This window comes from Columba livia, chromosome 10, assembly GCF_036013475.1.
Source record: "Columba livia isolate bColLiv1 breed racing homer chromosome 10, bColLiv1.pat.W.v2, whole genome shotgun sequence".
Taxonomy (NCBI): Eukaryota; Metazoa; Chordata; class Aves; order Columbiformes; family Columbidae; genus Columba; species Columba livia.
In genome coordinates, this window is record NC_088611.1 from 16,541,844 (window position 1) to 16,561,386 (window position 19,543).

Genomic DNA, 19,543 nt, shown 5'->3' on the forward strand with positions numbered 1-19,543 from the left:
CTTAGGCATAACAAAGAAGCATAGAAATTAAAAAAACACGTGTGTTTCAAATTACTATCTCCACAGACCAAATAAGCCTTAATAAAAATTGTTAAAAGCAAATAATGGAGGTAGAATCCACTACACCATGAGGCAGAGGGGAATAGAAGGATGATCCTGAAAGTGCTTGAAATGAAGTGAGGAAGAATTCCCTTTTCAAAATACTTATTAAGAAACGGACATCTTTGAAGTTTCAGGCCTATAATCCATTCAAAGATTCTTGAATTTTAGTGTCAGGGAAATACACATATTTGTTATACTAAAAGGACTCAAAGTATGAGGCATATCAGAAAACTCACCATGAAGTCTATTAGCAGGTCCCCAATTATATAGAAGAGTCAGGAATTGAAAAATCGTAAAAGTAACAGACGTAGAAGAGATTATGCCTTTAAGAAATCAGTCAAAATTATTCTGAAAATTAGAAACTGCTTTCATCCTCATGACAAACTGTTTTTCCATAAGTACACACTTGGGCAAATAAACTATTGCTTTCCCATTGTCTTAATCAGTGTGTAGAAACACCTAATAACAAAACTAATCACAGGAGGAGAACATCTTGATTCAAGATAAAAGTTCATTGCAGATAAGCGAAACAGGAGAAATTTAGTCAACCTATGTTAATTATTAGATCTCTTAACACCAGATACAGTTTAATATATTTTCTATTTATGGACTGCTCTCCTTCCTTGCACTATTTCCAAAGCTTGAATCTACCTTTTATTAAGCTCTTTATAACCTTTCAGTGTTGATAAATGCGAGACCAGGGAAAAGGAGAAAAAAGCCCACAAGAATTGCGGTTTGTACCTTAGCAAAAACATATAAATGCCTTTTAATGTATGAAGAAACGCGCCTGGATCCATCAGGCACTTGCTCAGAAGCAGACACGTAAATTAAACAGAAGCTCTTGGCTCAGTATTTCCTTTTCTCTCACAGCTCATGAAGTGACATGGCTGCACAGACACACACCATCCTTGAGGAACGTAGGACGTCTTCTCCTAGGTGAACTGTGCATGGCTGACACTTCCAGCAATTCAGATTCATTTTCCTCCTACTGTGTTTATGCATTTCATTCCATGCTCTGACGTGATCTTTGGTGGTGCTTTTGCTGCCGTTAGTGCAGCAATTAGTGAGCTCCGGAGAGGAAAAGACAACGGCAATCACCGTGGCCAACACCACGGTGTGGGTGTGCAGGCAAAGGAGATTCCACAGGGACCGAGGTGCTGCTGTTAGACTCGTTCTAACCATTTCCATCTTTGCTGGGAACTGTAGTAACAAGTTCCTATTTTATTCCAGTGTTTTAATTCAAGGAGTTTTGTGAGCTAAAAATGTTTAAAACGCAGACTAAACAGCAGAGTATTTTGCCACTATTTCTGGTAGTTTTGTCCCAGACATTTGGTTTCAGATCTGTGATTTCCTGTTGAGAACACAAAAGTGTGAAATACTTGTTGATCCATTTATTCATTTGCCTCCTGGCTGATCGCAGCCATTTTGACAGAACAGATAAATAGACTTGCTCTTTTTTTTTTTCTTCCTTTTTTTTTTTTTCTTTCCCACATACTTCTCCATCATCCTGGAAGCACTGCCCCAATTTCCCAGATGCTGTGCTTAGGTCTTTGTCACTCCTGCAGCCTTCACTTTGCATCCTGCACCCTCCTTCAGATGGTCGCTAAACCGATTTCACACAATACTCAGGTTGTCTGAAATGCCACAAACAAACTCTCGCTATAGCAGCTTCTACAACTCCATCTGCCAGATGAAAGCGATACACAGTATTTAGAGAAACTATTTTTGAACAATTCAAACCCAATGAACACTTTACATCACTCTTAAGGACATGAGATATATCTGTGACAACTGGTTACTCCAGGCAGCATTTAACCATTTATCTGCGACACATCTCAGCAATTCATCTATTCTTCCAAGTCACGAACAAACGCTGCCCTTTGGAAGGCGAACAACTCTTGATCATCCTCACTGAGAAAATGGCAAAGGTAACAGCTTCACGTGTGTAACATCAGCATAAGATTTTCAATGCAAAGCCATTTCAGCAGCCTGACAAATGAGTCACTTTTCTTTGACAGACGTGTAGCAGAGCACGGTGCATTTACTTGATGTGCCCTTTTATTGCAAGACACACTGTCTCCCTCCAGTTTGACTAGAGCAATGGGATGCAGCATTGCCAGGAAACAGCTGAAGAATGCAAACTTGGCACCACACAGTAACTAAATGTTGATTCATGGAAATTATGAGACATTCAAGGGGACAGGTCCCAGGCTCCAAATTACAATCCACTCTTGTATTGCCCCCATGTGATTATAGCAAGTTTGCTTACAATTTGCTGCTCACTCTTCTAATTGGACTCCTGCAAAGGGCAGTTTGCTGTGCCATGAGCTTGTCACTTTATATCCTGCTTTAACTCCAAACCATTCAATTAATATTAAATTCCATTTACTATAAAAGCATTTGTTGTTGCCCATACGATGCTATCGGCAGCCATCTCATTAATATTTATTTCCACAAAGCGGCCCACTGATGTTAAGATCTCAGATAGAGCTAGCAACTTTAAAAGGAGAAAATATGTGAAGCCAAGAAGGTCAAAACAGAACATGAGCTGCAACAGAAAACATTCAACCCATATGAATTTAACTCCTTCACAGAAAGCTGAGTAAATACAATAAGGTTGGTAGGGACCAATGACTATGTGAGTTAATTCAGTCACTAGAAAAAACCAAAGAGTTAAGGCTGCCAGTGCATCTCTCTCTGGGATGGGGCATTGCGGTCTGGCACACCAAGGAAAAAAGATGCTGGAAGGACAAATGGGAACACTCAACCGCTGCCTCATTCCCCTGTGAACTGAGCTGTCTCCTTTGCAGGCTTCAAAAAACCCAGAGACCTGTGGATAACCTTAAACCCTGGGCTAGTGTTGGTTTAAAGCCCCTTTCTTCAGCATCTTTTTCTGTGCTCAGCACACAGGGAATTAGCACAGCCTGCCCCAGCTTGACAGTGAGGAAGTCAACGGGACTCCCAACTCACCAGCCAAGGAGTGAAGGAGGAGAGGGCTGCAGATGGTTTAAGTGTGTTTAAAAAGCTGGTATAAAGCTCAGGCATTCTCTTGCACACTTTCAGTGCAAGGGAGCATGGCTAAGGAATGAGAGGACGTCCAAGTGCAAGCTCAAATCCTATAGACAACATTGCAACACATCGAAATCTCAAAGTCACAATAAAACACAGACTTTTCATTTCCCTGTAGGCCTAGCTGCAGCTTGGATTATCACAAAAGCTGGTGAAATGGGAGCATTTCTTGTTAATTCAGAAGCACCCAGCTGCTTCTCATGCAGAATGCTCCTGAGAGTGAGATTACACATTCAGACATAGTGAGATGAAGCAGCTGCTGAGAATATACATCAAATACTGTGACATCTTCTCTTCTGCTCTCTTATTTGATGCATCTCGAATAAAACTAAACTGCAGGGACAATAGGTCTCTTTCTAGTAGTCTCCACCTATTCCTTCAAACTATACAACAGGGATCTTGTTCCATGTAGCTCTGTGGATAGCAAAAACATTGATGTTGAACTTCAACCTTCTGCTACCACAAAGAGCTAAATTAATTCCCTACAGCACATCGGCACTGCTTTCGAAAAGGCCCAGGCTCTGCAAAAAACAGATGGAAACTAAACTCATGGGCCTTTAAAGATGTTAAGCATTTCCTTACAGTGATAGCATAAGAATCTTTCTTCCTCCCATCAATTTTTTTATTAATCAGAGCACACATGGCAGCTCCCTGTGTGGCACCGCTCAAGGCTCACCCCATCAACATAAAAACTTGCGAAATTATCACCTCGGGTTTACCACTGGGATAACAATGCTTTTATACCTAGAATTAAGAAGATGAATTGTCACAGCCTGGCAAGTCAATGTGCCACGCAGACACCTAACTCCAATACTACTTTGTTGCCCCTTTTCTTCCTACAGATTGTTCCCACATTTGCTACAAGATCTGGCTCAGAAGCCCAGAGGAAGGACTCCCACTGTTCTTTCGTCACCTTCGTGCTTTTGCTGTAAGGATCATGATATTTTAGAGATTTTGAAGCAGAAATGCAGTTTGGACAGCAGCAAAGCCCAGCCTGCAGGCTCTGAGAGCCAAATACACCCCCGAGAGCTGCTGAGCCCTTGTTAGTCCCCAAATTCACACCTCCAACACCACGTTATGTGGAACACAAGGTCCTCGATCGCCCATTTTCTTGAAGCTGTTTGTCTGAGGACCTGAGTCAAGCTACTCTTTCTCCCCCAAAGAACTGAATGGGCATTTTTACCGTCAAGAGTGTTGTACAGTTGTGAAGTGCCCAATCATTTCTGAAGAGAATTCGGGGACCTGGTGCCAGGTCCTTATTCACAGATAACAATCATTACCATAAGCAGAAGAACAAGGGTTCTGGCCCTGCTGACTGCAGCCAAGTGCTTCACACAAGTTGGCTTTGCAGTGGTAAATGTCACGTTCACAAAGGGTTTTGCAACATGAAAGTCCACAATTTGCTTTCCAGGGACCTATGCTTGATAATCAGGAGAGCTAGAAGCATTCATTGAAAACTAATGAATAGAATTAACACATCATTTAAACAGGGACTAATATGTATGCAAATGAGAAAAAGTTAAAATAAGAGTTCAAGCCATAATTTCAGAAAATGTAGACTGCATCCTTATGAAATATGAATGTTTCAATTCACCTCATATCTTCACATCTATGTTAGCTGCTTTGCATGTGAACAATAGGGTGCATCAAGCCCATTTTGATTTTTATATTTGAAATTGGACTTATAAAATGGATTATATTGAAACATGAATAATATATATGCTAATTAAAGACTCCATTTAATGACATAAATAAAGACGAAGACCAACAGAGGCTAATTTCTATTTGCAAGTTTCCTAATTAATGTATTTTCCTTTGGAAAGCAGAAACTTTATTTCCACAGTCTTGGGGAAAAAAAAAAAGATAATATTTACTTTGCTGAAATTATTTTAAAAATATTTTCAGCTTTTTTATGCATTAGGATTGATCTCTACAGAGATACAATTGCTTTGCCTAGATAGATTCAGTATTAAATATCATCCAAGTCAAACTGTGGTGATTTGTGCATGCAAATGGTGGCAACTCTTCATTATCATTAGATTTTCCTCTAATAAGTAATTAATGCTAATAAACATAAGGTGTCTCTAACCCTCAATATCACAAAGCATATTCAGATTAACTCTGGCAGATGTAAACCATGGAAATGTCCCTGATGTTTGACAGGTTGTTCATCTCTCTCTCCCTTCCTCCTCTTGCCCCCCAAAATTAGACAGAACAAGGGCACAGGACAAGGGTATAGTTGCAGGGAGACAAAACATTAGCACAAAATATGACTACAACTTCTGCCATGCAAAGCATACAGAAGGGCTTGCTGAAGAATAAAGAGATTGCAGAAAAAGCACTTTTAGGTTAAAAGGCTTGTTTGCACCTACAACCATGAGGGAAGTGGTCAAAAAGAGTTCATTCAAATGAATTTGAAGCCTATAATGATATCAAGGCCAGAAGAATATATATTTTTTTCTGTGTGTAAATGTTTGCTATGTGGATAAAGAAGCCCAGATTCAGCCTTAACTCACAAAACCAGCATTTTCAGGCTCTGAAAAGCAAACTGCAAAGGAAACCCATTTTGTTAAAAAAAAAAAAAAAGTATCTAAAAAATGACAGGTATGAGGACTGCATCTTCACAGCTTTCGCTTGATGTCTGTAATGCCAGTTGCTATTACCAATGAACACTGACATTTAGGAAACTTCTAAGACTCTGCAGAATAAATGATCATCGCTTTGAGTTATGCTGTGGCTGGGAGTCCTCTGTGCCCTCAGTGCTGCCAGCACTGAACAACCGCTGCAGTCTCCATCCGTGTCACTGCTGCCAGGGAGCACAGCCTGGTACTGAGGAAGACGAGGCTCTGCCTGGTCCCCACTCAGCATCCTCTGCTCTTGCGGTGCCCATCCCTCCACACGCCTCCTCAGTATTAGAGGAACCGGCCTGGGCAAGCAAATACCTTGAGAAAAGCTGGAAAGCAGCTGGAAAGCTCGCAGGCCAGTTTACTTGGATCACGTCTCTAACAGCATTAAATCCTCTTCACTGATGAACAGCCTGGCTCCTAATCAACTGTGAGGCTGGCAGATGTAGTTTCCTGCGATGGGTTCAGGAGATGCGTTCCCTCTGCCTGCTTTCCAGAGGGCTATTTTCTCACCCCATTCAACACCCACATTTATGCCAAATACCCGTCAGCAGGGGTAAACTCCACCCATCTATCTCCACTCGGCTAGTGAGTGATTTGTTCTAGCTCAGGAGCACCTGGATCACCAACTTCACGCTTGTGCAAACGGAGGACATCCCTTTATACAGGAATTTGGGAAGTCCCATCCACAGGGATTCAGCAATGTAGCCCTGGGTCCAACCTGTGGCACAACAGAACATGCCTTGCTCTGTAATGGTTTGAAATGTATTTGTTATGGGGGTGAATGAGATAAGCCTGTGCTGCTACAAAATGTGAGGAACTTTATCAGCACTCACTGAAAGCTTCCTGATGGTGGTTGAAAAACTGTTTTACAGAGTGAATCACTGTGATAATTTGATCAAAAGGAAAACAAAAAACAAATGTGAAACTTCAGGGAATAGAACATTTGTCATTATTGGGAAACGTTTTGATTTATTTTCCTTTTGCTTTTAATATTAACAATATTTTAAAAATTCAAATCAGGCTTATTTCAATTACTTTATAAATGTAACTTTGACAGATATTTCAAAACATTTTTGTTCTATTTTGGAAAAGATGGGATTTCCAAAACATGAAATAACCCACCAATCAAGAACCAGGAACACCACCTACGTCTGTTTCAGCTTAAAACTTAGAACTCAAATGGATTTTAACCTGTAAGTCAGTAGAATAAAATACATGCTGTTCATAGCAACAGAGGAAATATTTTATTTTAATTAAACTGGGTGTTGGATAACAAACTGAATGAATTCACATACTTGCAACATTTTTGATAGCAGCACAACATGTGTCATGCATTTCAAGGCATTGGTTTTTCCAGAGTTGCACAGGTTGGTACTTTATTTTAAGAAAAGTAAAATTAACTCTACCCCTGCTTGTTATTGTTTTACTAGTCCGCTGCTTCCTAGTATTTATCCAAGCAGTTAAGATTGCTGAATTGATTTAATATTCTTACCCTATAATTTTATGCTCAGACCACATCCTGCTGTGAAATAGCTGGTGCTAATGTTAGTCCAAATGCTGCTGTGGGACTTAGGGCAGCACAGGGCCCTTCAATAGCTATATTTTATGGCTACAAGGTGAGAGAAAAAATATAATTTATCTGGTTGCTGTGGTTAATTCACAGTTTCACAGCAGAGGTATACTGTTCCCTCAGGGTACATCTACCTGTATTATAGGATATTTCATTCACAGTTTGTCCGAGACGCTCCTCTAGCTCTGAACCTACCGATTTATGAGAGTGAACCTACTCCAGAGATACCAGTGTACACTTTAACACATCCTTTTACATACTAAGAAAATTATAGAAAAGACAGACACTTGCAATTAATCAACAGAAAACAAACTAGCAACAGATCAAACAACAACGGGTTAATATATTGTTTCTTTGCGCTGAGGAGGGGAACAAAAAAACCCACATCCATCTTCCTAAGAAATGGTTTTGTTTTGTTTTTTTTTCAAGTGACATAATTTCACAAAAAGCATTTGTGAAATTTGTCTTTTAAAATACTGTTCATAGCTTTAAAAGCTGGAGTTCCAAAATTTTAAAGTTGTATAAAAGTTTACTGTAGAATAGCTTACGAAAGACCTAACGGATGAGTAGGAGAACCAGAGGCACCTGGCATCTTCCACCACTGTGCTTATCAGACAACACATACTCTTCACAGCATGTTATTTCTCAGCACCTACAAAACAGTTCTTAATGGAGCTTAACTAAACATTTGAATATTTCAAAAATATTTGTTCAAAATTGCACCTTGTAAACTACTAGTTTTAATCCAGGTAAAATTTTGCTCTTTTTTTCAAGTCCTCACCATTACAGCAGCACTGGGGAAGGCATTTCCAGAGAAAAATGTCTGCAATTAATCCATTTAATTAGTTCCACAGAAACAAAACAGAAAGATCAATTGCAGCTGTGCTGCGGATCCGTCCTTGCCTGACCTCAGCTGCCCTTCCCGGCTCCCCTTGGCTCTCCCTGCAGAAGAAAGTATTTCTGGAAATGCTGGGCAAATGTTACATCTCTAAACAAAGCATTGAGGAATGTATCAACAACTGTTTTCCAACTTGCTGCCAAGACTTCTGCATAAACTTCATCCCCTTTAATGAACAGTATGGTCTGTGTGGGCCTGTGGACAAAGGATAGCCAAAATATCTCAGCTCTTATAGGACACATTGTATAGCAAATTAAAAATTTTAAAAAGTATACTTTTTGTTTGGGAGTTTTCAAGGTCACCAACATGATATTTTGAATTCTAGTCTTCCACAAGCGAAGCACGTATTCTCCTGTTGTTTGACTTACGATTGCATGCTTGACATTATATTTTAAAATAAAGGTGATACAGATCTGGTCTCCCACTGAGTTCAATGATCATATCCATTAAAGTGCCTGCAGAAAAGATGCTTATACACTGACCCACATGGTATGAACATCCAGGCAGCTGAGGAACATGCACATTTCAAGAGTGAGAGTTCTCATCTGAAAGTACTGCTAAAAATAATCACAATCCAGCAGGCCTGGTGCTGGGACGGGTGGTTTCACAGCTGTGAAATCCTGGTTCTCTGAGCAACTGCCATTCCCTGTCTCCTTTGCAAGAAAACCCTTCCACATAACAGCCTCTCCATGGATTTGGTCACCCTGGGTGCTCGGTCACAGGGGCTTTGCCTTTGGCACCAGGGTGGCCTTGCATTGGCACTCACTGCTGATAATGGGGCAGCAGGGACACGTGCAGTACGGATGATGCCTTAGATAACATACAATGGGGGCAACAAAACACAGCTATACCAAACCATTCTCCTCTGTTTTGTTTTTAAACTTCAAATCATTGTTGTACCCTTAACTCTTCCCTACTTCTAGGCTCCCTGCTGCAGGAGAACAGATGGAACAAAACTCCAAACAGATTTTTTTCCACCAACCTGTGGGTCTCCTGACACAGTGGTCTTCTGCAAGCTGCCTTTGCAGATTCTTTCCTGCCCATTTCTATCTCCTTTTCACTCTCTCTCCAAAGACAGAGCCCTCCCTCTCTCCTTCCTCCAATTCTTAGATGTGCTCTTTTATCGGCTTCACATTATTCGCTTTAAACGTGATGCATTTAAAACTGTGTCTTCAAAATGCTTTTTCAGGATTCTAGTCTGTGATTTACAAGACAATTTATCACACTACACTATTCCTCCTCTTCTCTCACACCTGCATTTACACTTTAAAGCTTGCACCACAGAGCTGTGGAGAACGGGCCGTGAAGCCCCCGTGCAGGATCAATGACTCCTGTGGTGCTGCTTAACCTTGTTTTGGAACCTAGAAATGAAGGAAATTCTGTAGACCACCATTTTATTGGCTTTCCTATCATGAAGATTTTTCTAATGTCAAACCTAAATTTCTCGCTTCCTGCAGTTTAAGCCAAAGACTCCTCATCTGCAGCACTATGGGTGCAGAAGATCATGTATTCCTTGCAGACCCCTTTCATGTATGAGCACTTACTACCCCTCTCCGCCAACAACCTGCCTGCCCATCTGGTCTAGCCAGCTTCCTCATAGAAAAAGTATATTGTACAAGAACAACCATAGTCCTCTCTTATTTACATCTGGATATACGCCAGCCTGCTATAAATCTGGATTTGCTTTTCATTTATAGGACTGCTGAGAGGAGAACGTTGCTTCATGAAATTCAGATGAAGGTTGGACATGCATGACACAGGAAGAAGCTGGCTTCACATATCTGGCAAGAATTAAATTGTTATTGTAATGGCTTTGTCTTGAGAATCCATTTAAGGTGATACAGGTTCTATGGTCATGTGGACTCAAATTTACAAGGGCAATGCCTGATTTAGCTGCTATCAGCTATTCAGGAGTCACCCTGCTAATGTCAATAGGACTGATCAGGTTTAAACCTAAAGCAAAATCTAGACTGTGCTATTTCCCGGGTTAAAATGTGATTACTGATTTTTCATGTTGTTCCTGATGCTGTATAATTAGGACTAGAAGTACTATTTTCTGAGCTTTGTAGATATCCTGAGAGTTCTGGAAGTCACCCATGATCTGCATTCAAGCTTGGCAAATCCCGCTGCAAATTCTTTGTGTTCTCGAGACAAAATTTGTTGGTTTGTAAAGCAGCAGCTCACTACTGGCCTCACCAGTGAGAAAACAGAAATCTTAGAGAATTCTGGTTTGCAAGAAAAAGTAAAACTAGTGTTAATTAAAGAAGAGTAAAAGTAACAGGCATATAATGAGAGAACATGCCCCTTTCCACAGTCTAACTCTTAACAGATCATCCAGCATGCTTAAAAAGCAACTTTCCATCTGCAAATCTGTCTCTCTCTCTTTTTTGTCTAATGAGCATGAGTTAGTCTGTTCAAAAGCCCAAATGGGCATCTCACAGGGCCAATTCAGCAGCAGGGGGTCTGTTACTATAACAACTGACAACTCCTGTGATTTCTGAAAGGCCCTAAAGTAGCCATTTGGGAAATGGTTATTGAGCAAGAAGTTGTGAAGGAATGGGAGGAATGGCCGTGGTGTCCTGAACTCCCCTGCCCACAGCTGCACTCTCCACCTCAGCCCTTCACTTACAGAGAAAACCCCGGCACCCCATTACCCCTGCAAACAGCTGGGCTGGACGCTTTTCAGCTCCCTGCAAGAAGAGAAGAGAAAAGCTCACGAGCCAACAAGGGGAGGAACAGCAGCCACACGCCACGCTTTGGCGTTCGCAGATCTGCTTCAGGCTCTCCCCGCCTCGCCCCAGGCTGCACGTTGCCGGATGAAAGAGCAGAGATGCTGCCAGAGAAGTTTTCATATTGATTTACCTCGTAATGGAAGAATGACAAGCGCTCAAAGAACAATACCAACAGCTAGAACAAGCAACCGGCAGCTGCCCTAAGCTTCAGGCTTGAAAGCAAGCTGCTTGCCATCGGCACAAAGCCCGAGCTCAGTTCCCCATGTAGGATAAGAGGGAGCTGATCACAGACCTGCTCCCCTTTAATGAAAATGAACAGCGCTTTGAGATACAGCACACGAAAGGGCCCAGTATTTCAGTACCTTTACCTCCAGCACTGGCAAAAACAAATACAACCTCGATCTTTTGCAATAAAAGCTGAAGTGCTTTTCCTGCACTGCCTGGGTTAGGGCAGGGAAATCAGAGAGCTCCGAATCAAGATGGGCTGCACCCCACTTGCCAGGCATGGTCTGCTTCATCGCTATCCCTCTGTGGCTGTTTGTCATCATATGGGACTAGACACGGCTGTTCCCAGAGGAAAACGAAGGCATGGCCTGTTCGGTGTGAGCAGGGCCCATCTGGTCACTAAAAAGATGGAAGCTGCAAGGAGGTTCATGCACACCACTCACCTCTGCATTTCCCCATGTCTGATGGGGGCATTGCCCATCTCAGGAAATCTCACTGCCTGTGATAACAGGAGTTGGACATTGGGGCACTGCCATCCCCACGCAGAGCGCAATTGGCTGGATCTGGTCCTCGGGCATCACCAGGGCAGTGTCAGTGGGAGCATCCCATCCCTCCTGCTCATTCCTGCCTCATGCTGGTCCCTTGGTTATGCAGGTACAGCTTTGTCTGGTCACTGTATGAACCCGACTGGGAGCTAATCTGGTTTAACTCCGGGCATGAAAGACTCTCTCTTTTTTTTTTTTAATTTCTCTATCCAGCTCCTCACATGGTTGTACAAACATTTGCACTGGTATCAGAGGGCAGAACAAGGGCAGGAACGGAGGTGGCTGCTTGAACCGCTGCTGCTGAAATAAATACTCTCGGAATTGCACCCGAGGCATTCTTAAAATCAACACGCAGGCTCTTGGAAAGTGTTACCACCTAGCATTCTCCACGAGGTGAGAAAATGAGCAGAATCACGAATATTTTAGAGTAAGCTGAAAGCAGCTTTTATCATTGTAAGCAAGCAATTTTACAATGGTCTGTAAATTTGCAATGTTCCTTTTTCAATCAGTACAGTAGATGAACAGCACATTGTGTACTCATAAAATAAAACCTAGAGATAGGTTCAAATAACAATTTCAGCACTTTTTACAACCTGCCACAGGCAGAAGTTGTTTGTTTGGGTTTTTTTTCCCCAATGAAATTTTAACACCGTCTTAGCTATGGAGCAGCGCAAATTCCCCAGAATTTAACACCAAAATCAGTTTTCCAATACATGGTTATTTGACATGGTAACTACAACAGTCCTTGGTCTTATGTTGCAGCTTTTATTTCCATATTACAAATTGATTTACAAATCCAGTGACAGAACTCAGATGCTAAAATACTGAACACCTGAGCTTGCTCCCAGTGAGGTCTTTGCCACTGAGTTCAATAACAACACTGTCAAACTGTAAGTGACTTGGACCCAGGTCACACAGAAAATCAATGACTGAATCAGAGAGAAAACCCACATCTGGTGCTCCAAGCTATTTCTTCTGCACAGAAAGGCACTGCTGGAGAATTCTGAGGCTCTGCCACAGGACCCGTCCCAAGAATTCTGTTCAACAGGATGCTTGACAAAACACTAAGAAAACTCTTATTGTCTACTAAATTCTATAGGGTTTTGCCTGAGGAAATTTAGAGGCATCTTTCTCCCAAGCTGTCTCATATACGCACATGACTATAAACAAGCAACGCAAGCTTGCTTGCTCTTTGAAAGGCAGCAGCTGTGTTGTTCCAAAAATCCCTCCTGAATGTAAACATATTAGCACTGTATAAACAGCTTGATTTAATAAGAGATGCAATACAATATTCCCGCTTTGTCTTAGGGATCACGATGTTGATGGTGGCAATAATTCAGAGGTGAATTATGGTATCTGTTCAAAAGAAAGAAAAAGAAAACTCTCCAGCTATAGTTGTGAATTAATTTCTTCCTCTTAGCTGAAAATGAGAAATGGCTATAATTTAGTTCCCATTTAAAAGTTGCTGTTGGCTAAACTCTACAATCTTAATTGCTTCTTAATATTCTCTGCTTATTTGTTCCTTTGAAACCACAGTCTATAGTGTTGTAGTGTTTAGATTAAAAATCAGAACAGAAAACAAACAGTGGAAGGTCACCACTCACTCCTAAAATATGTTTTTTTCCCCCTAAAATGACAGAACTTAATGTGTATCAATGTATTTTAGTTTATTTCCCAACTCTAGTCACTCTCCTGCACCTCTGTGAAAAGAAAGTGGCACTGGTTTCCCTTAAAGTGTCAGTACTCAGGACCTGTTCAACTTGAAATAGAATACAGAGGAATTGCTAGAAAAGACATCTTTCAAGCCATATTATGGCTCAGCATGCTATAGAAACTCGCTTTGTTGCAAAAAAACCCGAAGTCACACTCAATCCCTAAATAGTTTGGAGGTCACTACCAAACACACTGCAATTCTCAGAGCTTATAGAAAAGGCTGTGAGAATAACAGTGGCAAAGTCTGCAGCACATTTTAATGGGCTCTAGATGAGCTAGTAGTGCTCCATTAAAAGATCCTAAAATCCCAGCAAATAGTTCTCAGAAATACTTCGTATATTTCCTTATGGCACACAATTTCAGGAATCAGTATGAAAGGAATGAGAGCAGAAAAATAAATACCATTGTGACAGTGCAGAAGTTAATGGCAAATCTAGATGTTGAGTAAAATGAGGATCTGGTCTCCTCACCTTTTCTGTTTGTGAAGACTCTGATTCTTGACTCAATGCTAAAACAAATCAGTTTCAAGCACTAAAGGTCTTGGAAGCAAGTCTCCTTTGTCATGCCCCCGACAGCTCAAGGATCAGCCAGACCAGCTTTTCCTCAAGAGGAATCAAAGATGCACAGAAGCAAGCTTAAGTTATAGCCACCATTGTCCCTCCCCAGCTGCTCACCAGCCCCAGAAGACGTTGTGGCTTCTGGTCATCCTATGCTGATGCTCTCCTCATCGTTCTGGGATAAGAGACAGCACAATTTTTGCAGCTTCATTATGCTGACCTAGTTTATTTTTCCACTCTAACAACTTAAAATCACATAGTGCTCTTTGCACAGCAGAGCCATTAAAAGTACTGATTTCAGGAAACTTTAGCAGAAAGGCAATTCAGAGCTGCTGCTTGCCTGCAAGGTCCCATCCCTTTTCATTACCGAGATGGCCATCACGCTAAAAAGACGGAAGTGACCCTTTCTCTTCAACATCAAACATATTCTTTCGCTATTTGTCCAGGATTCACTTGGAAAAGGAACTGGGAACAGCAAATTACCTCTGCAAATAAGGGAGTCTCATTCAGAAATTGCACAGATCATTTCCAAATATATTCAATTACAAGAAGTCTCTAATGAACACAGCATGGAAGCTCAACAGATAAAGAAACGAAAAGCTTCATCACACAGTGACTGCTTCCTATCACCGTGCTTTTCCAATAAAGGGAACAGAAAATGAAGCTTCCTTACAACAAGAGACCATCACAAAATTTATTTCATTGCTGTGTCACAGAATGAGTTACAAAGGATCCAAAGCGAGATAAAAACACTTTACCCAACCTTCACAAGCAGCCTCCCTAACTCCTTATTTCAGTCCCTGGATAACAGGGCATGGATGCCATGCAAACAAGCAGAAGGCTTCGCTCTGCTTCACTGTTCTACTTATGTCACCTCTGGTCTCAAATCATCTAATCCCACAAATGCTCAAAAACACAAAAGTGAAAATATCATTTGTTTTACCCTCAAAATGTATTGCCAAAGGGGTAACCATGTCTCTTCTGCATTTTCTAGTTCTCTGAGTTTTGTTTTGTAATGCTTTTTCTCACACCAGAACAAAGAACTGCTGTGCGAGAAAAGACCCTTTGGTCCAGCACGCCTGTCCCCTTGAGGGTTATCCTTTCATAACAAGTGTTTCTCTGCTGTGCACTTCAATACCATGTTTCCCTTACTGAAAAATCTGTCTCAAACTCGTTTTCATGCCATTCGCCTTGATGGTGTTATTTAGCAAATTATTCCATATGTTGCCCATTACATTTTAAGCTAAGTATTTCTTCCTGAAAATCCATATCACTGTTTCTTTCAGACTTGTAAATTAGACTCTGCAGTGTTTGAGGATCTGTTTTTTTTCTTACTTTAAAACACTCACAGAGATAAACATTTTATTTTTCCTAAGGAAAAGTAATCACACTGGAAAGGGCACACAAAATGCTGTTTTCACTTCAGTGATATGGTCTGCACACCATGAAATGTTACTGTGGATGATTTGTGTTCTAGCTGCTTGTTGATTTATCCTAAAACATATGTTGACATTTTTATAAACTCTTAGTACTTGTTAAAAGAAAATCTTCTGAACTATGAAGGTAGATACAGGAGATCAGTTTGAAGGTAGCACATATACGCTCTCAAGTTTGTTTATTGTTCCTCAAATTTTTGCTTCATATTTTTCAAAACTTTTGACTGCTACAAGACATACTTACCGGGTCTAAATTAATTTTTAATCCCCACCTTTTTTTTTTTTTTTTAGTATCAATTGTACACAAAAAAATTGACTCACTGCTGTAAAGGGTATTAATGACAACGCTCGCAATATTACCAAAGCCACTAATGAATCTTAACAACTCCTAAAGATTATGGGGAGCAGATAAGAAACAAATTCTGTCTGTATGCAAAATAACAACCTTTACTGGAAAAGTAACTTGATTTTGCTTAAAGGTTTATTCATGCATCTTCCTGGATTTATGTGTATGTTTGTTATTACAAAGCAAATAAAAAATTATGAGGTCCACGGTTAGGAATCTTTAAGATAAAAAGTACTTAACTTTAATTAACATATCTTAATTTTAGACTGAAGTAATATTATGGCATATAATACAAGCCAATATTTATCAAAAATTAGTCCCTAACTATTGGTCACTAAGCCAGTGCTTTTCAACTTTAATATCTTCTTGGGGATGGTATTGGTACTCTTTGAGTGAATTAAACACTAATTTTGCAATTACTTCCCTTGATCCATAAGTGGAATTGCAAGAAATAGAAAAGTTTTCCAAACAATGAAAGCTACCAATATTCTTCTGGATAAGAGCTGTTAGCATGACACCTTTCCTCCTTGGGAGAGCATTTTGTATCAACACAAAGTAAATATTACTAACCCCTCATTACAGTCCTCCAGGATATACCATATCCTTCATGGGCTTGCCTGGTGGCAATTTGACCAAGCTGAGTTTTTCAAATGAAGAAACGCAGAGAAGGACAGGACACTACAACGGGGTCTTCAGAACCTTTCCAATTTCAGCTTTTGTGTACGTATCACTGCAATTTTATTCATTGTCTTATTGCAATGATGCTAATTACTTGCAAATGTTAATAGAAATTGTTTTCATAATATGATTGTCATCTATTTATTAACATTCTTTTAAATGTTCCCAGCATCAACAATTTGGTCAATTAACTGTCAGTGAAATGGGTGTGCTGAAAAACAGCTTGGTAGCTTTTTAATTGATTCTGCAGATATAATGATCAGTGGACTGCTATTTCTCACCAAAGCTGTTTTTGTGTGTCCCATCTAATCAGATTCTGAATTCTTAAGTACCTTCTATAAGGCTAATCCCTGGTTAATTTTCACTACCAGACAAATGAGGTGTCTCTGGGTTCTGGTTCTAGCGCAAGAAGGTTCTGCAGGTTTTAATTTACTCTAAATCAAAAAAAGATGGAGTTGTTGGTGCTAACCCTAGTCTCCACTGCAGTATCTCTTTGTCAGAGGCAATCTCTAAATTCAAGACCTTGCAGGTTGTGCTTCCAAACACTTCACCACTGCTGAAGAACTCCAACTCAGAGCATTGCTATGTCACATGAAACAAGCTTATCCCCCTTTCTTGAAGTGCAGTCAAAGGAAGAAAAGAATTGCTTAAGATCACGCAGGAGGTCTGTGGTAAAGCCACCCATGGAACCAAGTCCAGTTCCACTGGGCTCTTCTCCCATGATCACCTTTCTTGAAGGCCAAGGCAAAGATACCTTTTTATAGCTATATCAGAGGGACTAATTGTGAAAATATTTGTTGGTATTACAGCTGGCTCTACCACTGCTAGAGCTCTACCAAGCTCATTTTCATGACACAAAAATCAATATTTAAGACAGCTGAATAGTTAACCAACAGAGCCATTCTAGCATCCAGCGAGTTATCTAATGCATCTATCACCATACCATCTAATAAAATAAAAAAACACAGGACCAGATTAAAGAACACCACCTGAAACGTGTTTTAAATCATAATCAGTTTCCAACCCAAAGGAACCAGGCTCACCTCCAGTAGACAAGCACAGCAATGAGCAGGATGAGGCACACGAAGGTGAGTGCTGAGACCACAATAAGCGGGATGATCCATTCCATTTTACCAGGAGAAGGTCTTGTGGCCATGCTGGAGCTGTTCTTGTCAGCTGTGTATTGAACACATAACAAAAACAATCACTCAATGGAAAGAGAATTACTGTATGGAAAAACGTGTAAGCAAAACAAATAGCTTGTCCGCTTTACATGGTATAAGTAAACAGAGCAAAGATCTTCTAACTGCAGGGAGGGACTCCATTTGTCTTTAGTCTGAGAGATGAGAGCACAAAAGTATGGTGTTTATTGCCACATATGGCTTGGATTTTACTACTGCTTGTAATTACAGTCTCGTAGACAATTTTAGGAGTCTATCATGCAAGCACCTATTATCAGATGTGGAGTACCCCACCGAGTCATTTCACCACAGTAACAAAGTAAACGATTTGCTCGGTCCCCAGTGTTTGCTGATAAATGCCCCCTGTTTCTCAACACTACAGGACAGCCCTGTTTGCAAAGCTTAATGTAATACTTTGCTTCAGAAATAAATTTCTTGGTAACTATCATAAAATAAAAAAATCCTCAACATGTTGGGTGTCATGTCACATAATTTGCAGAATTGTCACAATCTGGTGAGTTACTGCATAGGAAAGCACTTTTCAGCATATGGATTGTCAAGATGGATGGATGAATGAATGGATAGGATCTGTTGTAACTGACAGAAGAAATCGTTATGCCACAGCTTTTGAACAAAATTAAAGTTGGTCAATACCCCGAGATCTGGCCAAGTAACCCCGTTTCATTTTTTGCATGACATCTTGTTAAAATTACTGTATCACATATAGGATGAATATCTAGAGGTTCTGCAAGTACTGGAGCCAAGAAGCATAGACATTGTACCAACGTGTTTCAAAAGACGTGTAATTTGTGCAAATTTGTGTAGACTTGATGAATAAATTGGTTTAGATAGAATGATAAAAGAAAAATACAGAAATGGATTCTGTATCTTGTTCAAGTTTCTTAACAAACAGGCAGTATTTGATCAATACCTGTCAACAGGACATAATGGGAAAGGATTAGTGTAAACAGCTTCAGATTTCAACAAGGATTGAAATGTACGCACTTGACTGCTACTTTTTAGCCTACGTGAGTCTTTCCTTACCAATGTGCTTCCTCGCCCTCGTTCAGTATTGTATTATCGTATCTTCTGAAACTGCTGCAAATCCTACCCAAAGAACATAATTGCCTTTTCACCGTAGGCAGGCAAAACACAGATAATTGGAAGTTACCAGATGTCACATAATATGAAGTCATACTCTATTTTAATAGCATTTAGATTATATTCCTCCATAGGCAGGAGTAAAATTCAACTAACATGGAAGTAAAGGTTAATTGTAAATGCTTTTGCCTGACTGCTGAAAACAGAGGAAGGCTGCAGGCTGCTGCAAGCCCAGCAAGAAATCTTTCTAGTTTTAAGAACTAGGCTGATGGAGGTAATGCCCTTTAGCAAGCAGCCTAAATGAGGTGCTAATCAGAGGGATGTTTGGGGGAAGTGAACGTGCACAGAGTGTAGAACTGATCAAAAGAGAGATGAGTAGCCACTTGTCTCCAACTTCAGTAGGAAAGGCTACCGAGGTTACCAACAGTGCCACTTTGCAGAACAGGCACACAGTGTTGTACCTCAAGCGTGTGGCAAGCTTTCATCTTCACAGCATACTAATAATATACAGCATACTGTTTTTTAAGACAGGTCTTTGATTTTCTTGACTAGCACAGAATAGGAAAAGAACAACCCCAAAATTAGAGCAAAGGCTTATTCTCTGTGTTTGCCAAACTTGCAAAAATAATAACCCCTGAGGCATCGCTTTTTATCAGTGCATTTCAAATAATTTAACAGCATGAAAAAATTAAGCCTGTGAGGTAAGTGTTACTAATCAGAATGGTAAAAGGCACAAAGCAACAAAAAAACAATGCAATGTAAT

At 40.4% G+C, this 19,543-nt stretch overlaps 1 protein-coding gene across 1 annotated transcript in view; it reads right to left on the minus strand.

The window, feature by feature from the left end:
- PTPRG (protein tyrosine phosphatase receptor type G) overlaps positions 1-19,543 on the minus strand; it is a 401,446-nt gene that overhangs the window by 48,181 nt on the left and 333,722 nt on the right. Inside the window, exon 13 of the mRNA XM_065075568.1 lies at positions 17,542-17,674. Coding sequence (XP_064931640.1) covers positions 17,542-17,674 — 133 coding nt within the window. The remainder of the gene's footprint in view (positions 1-17,541; positions 17,675-19,543) is intronic.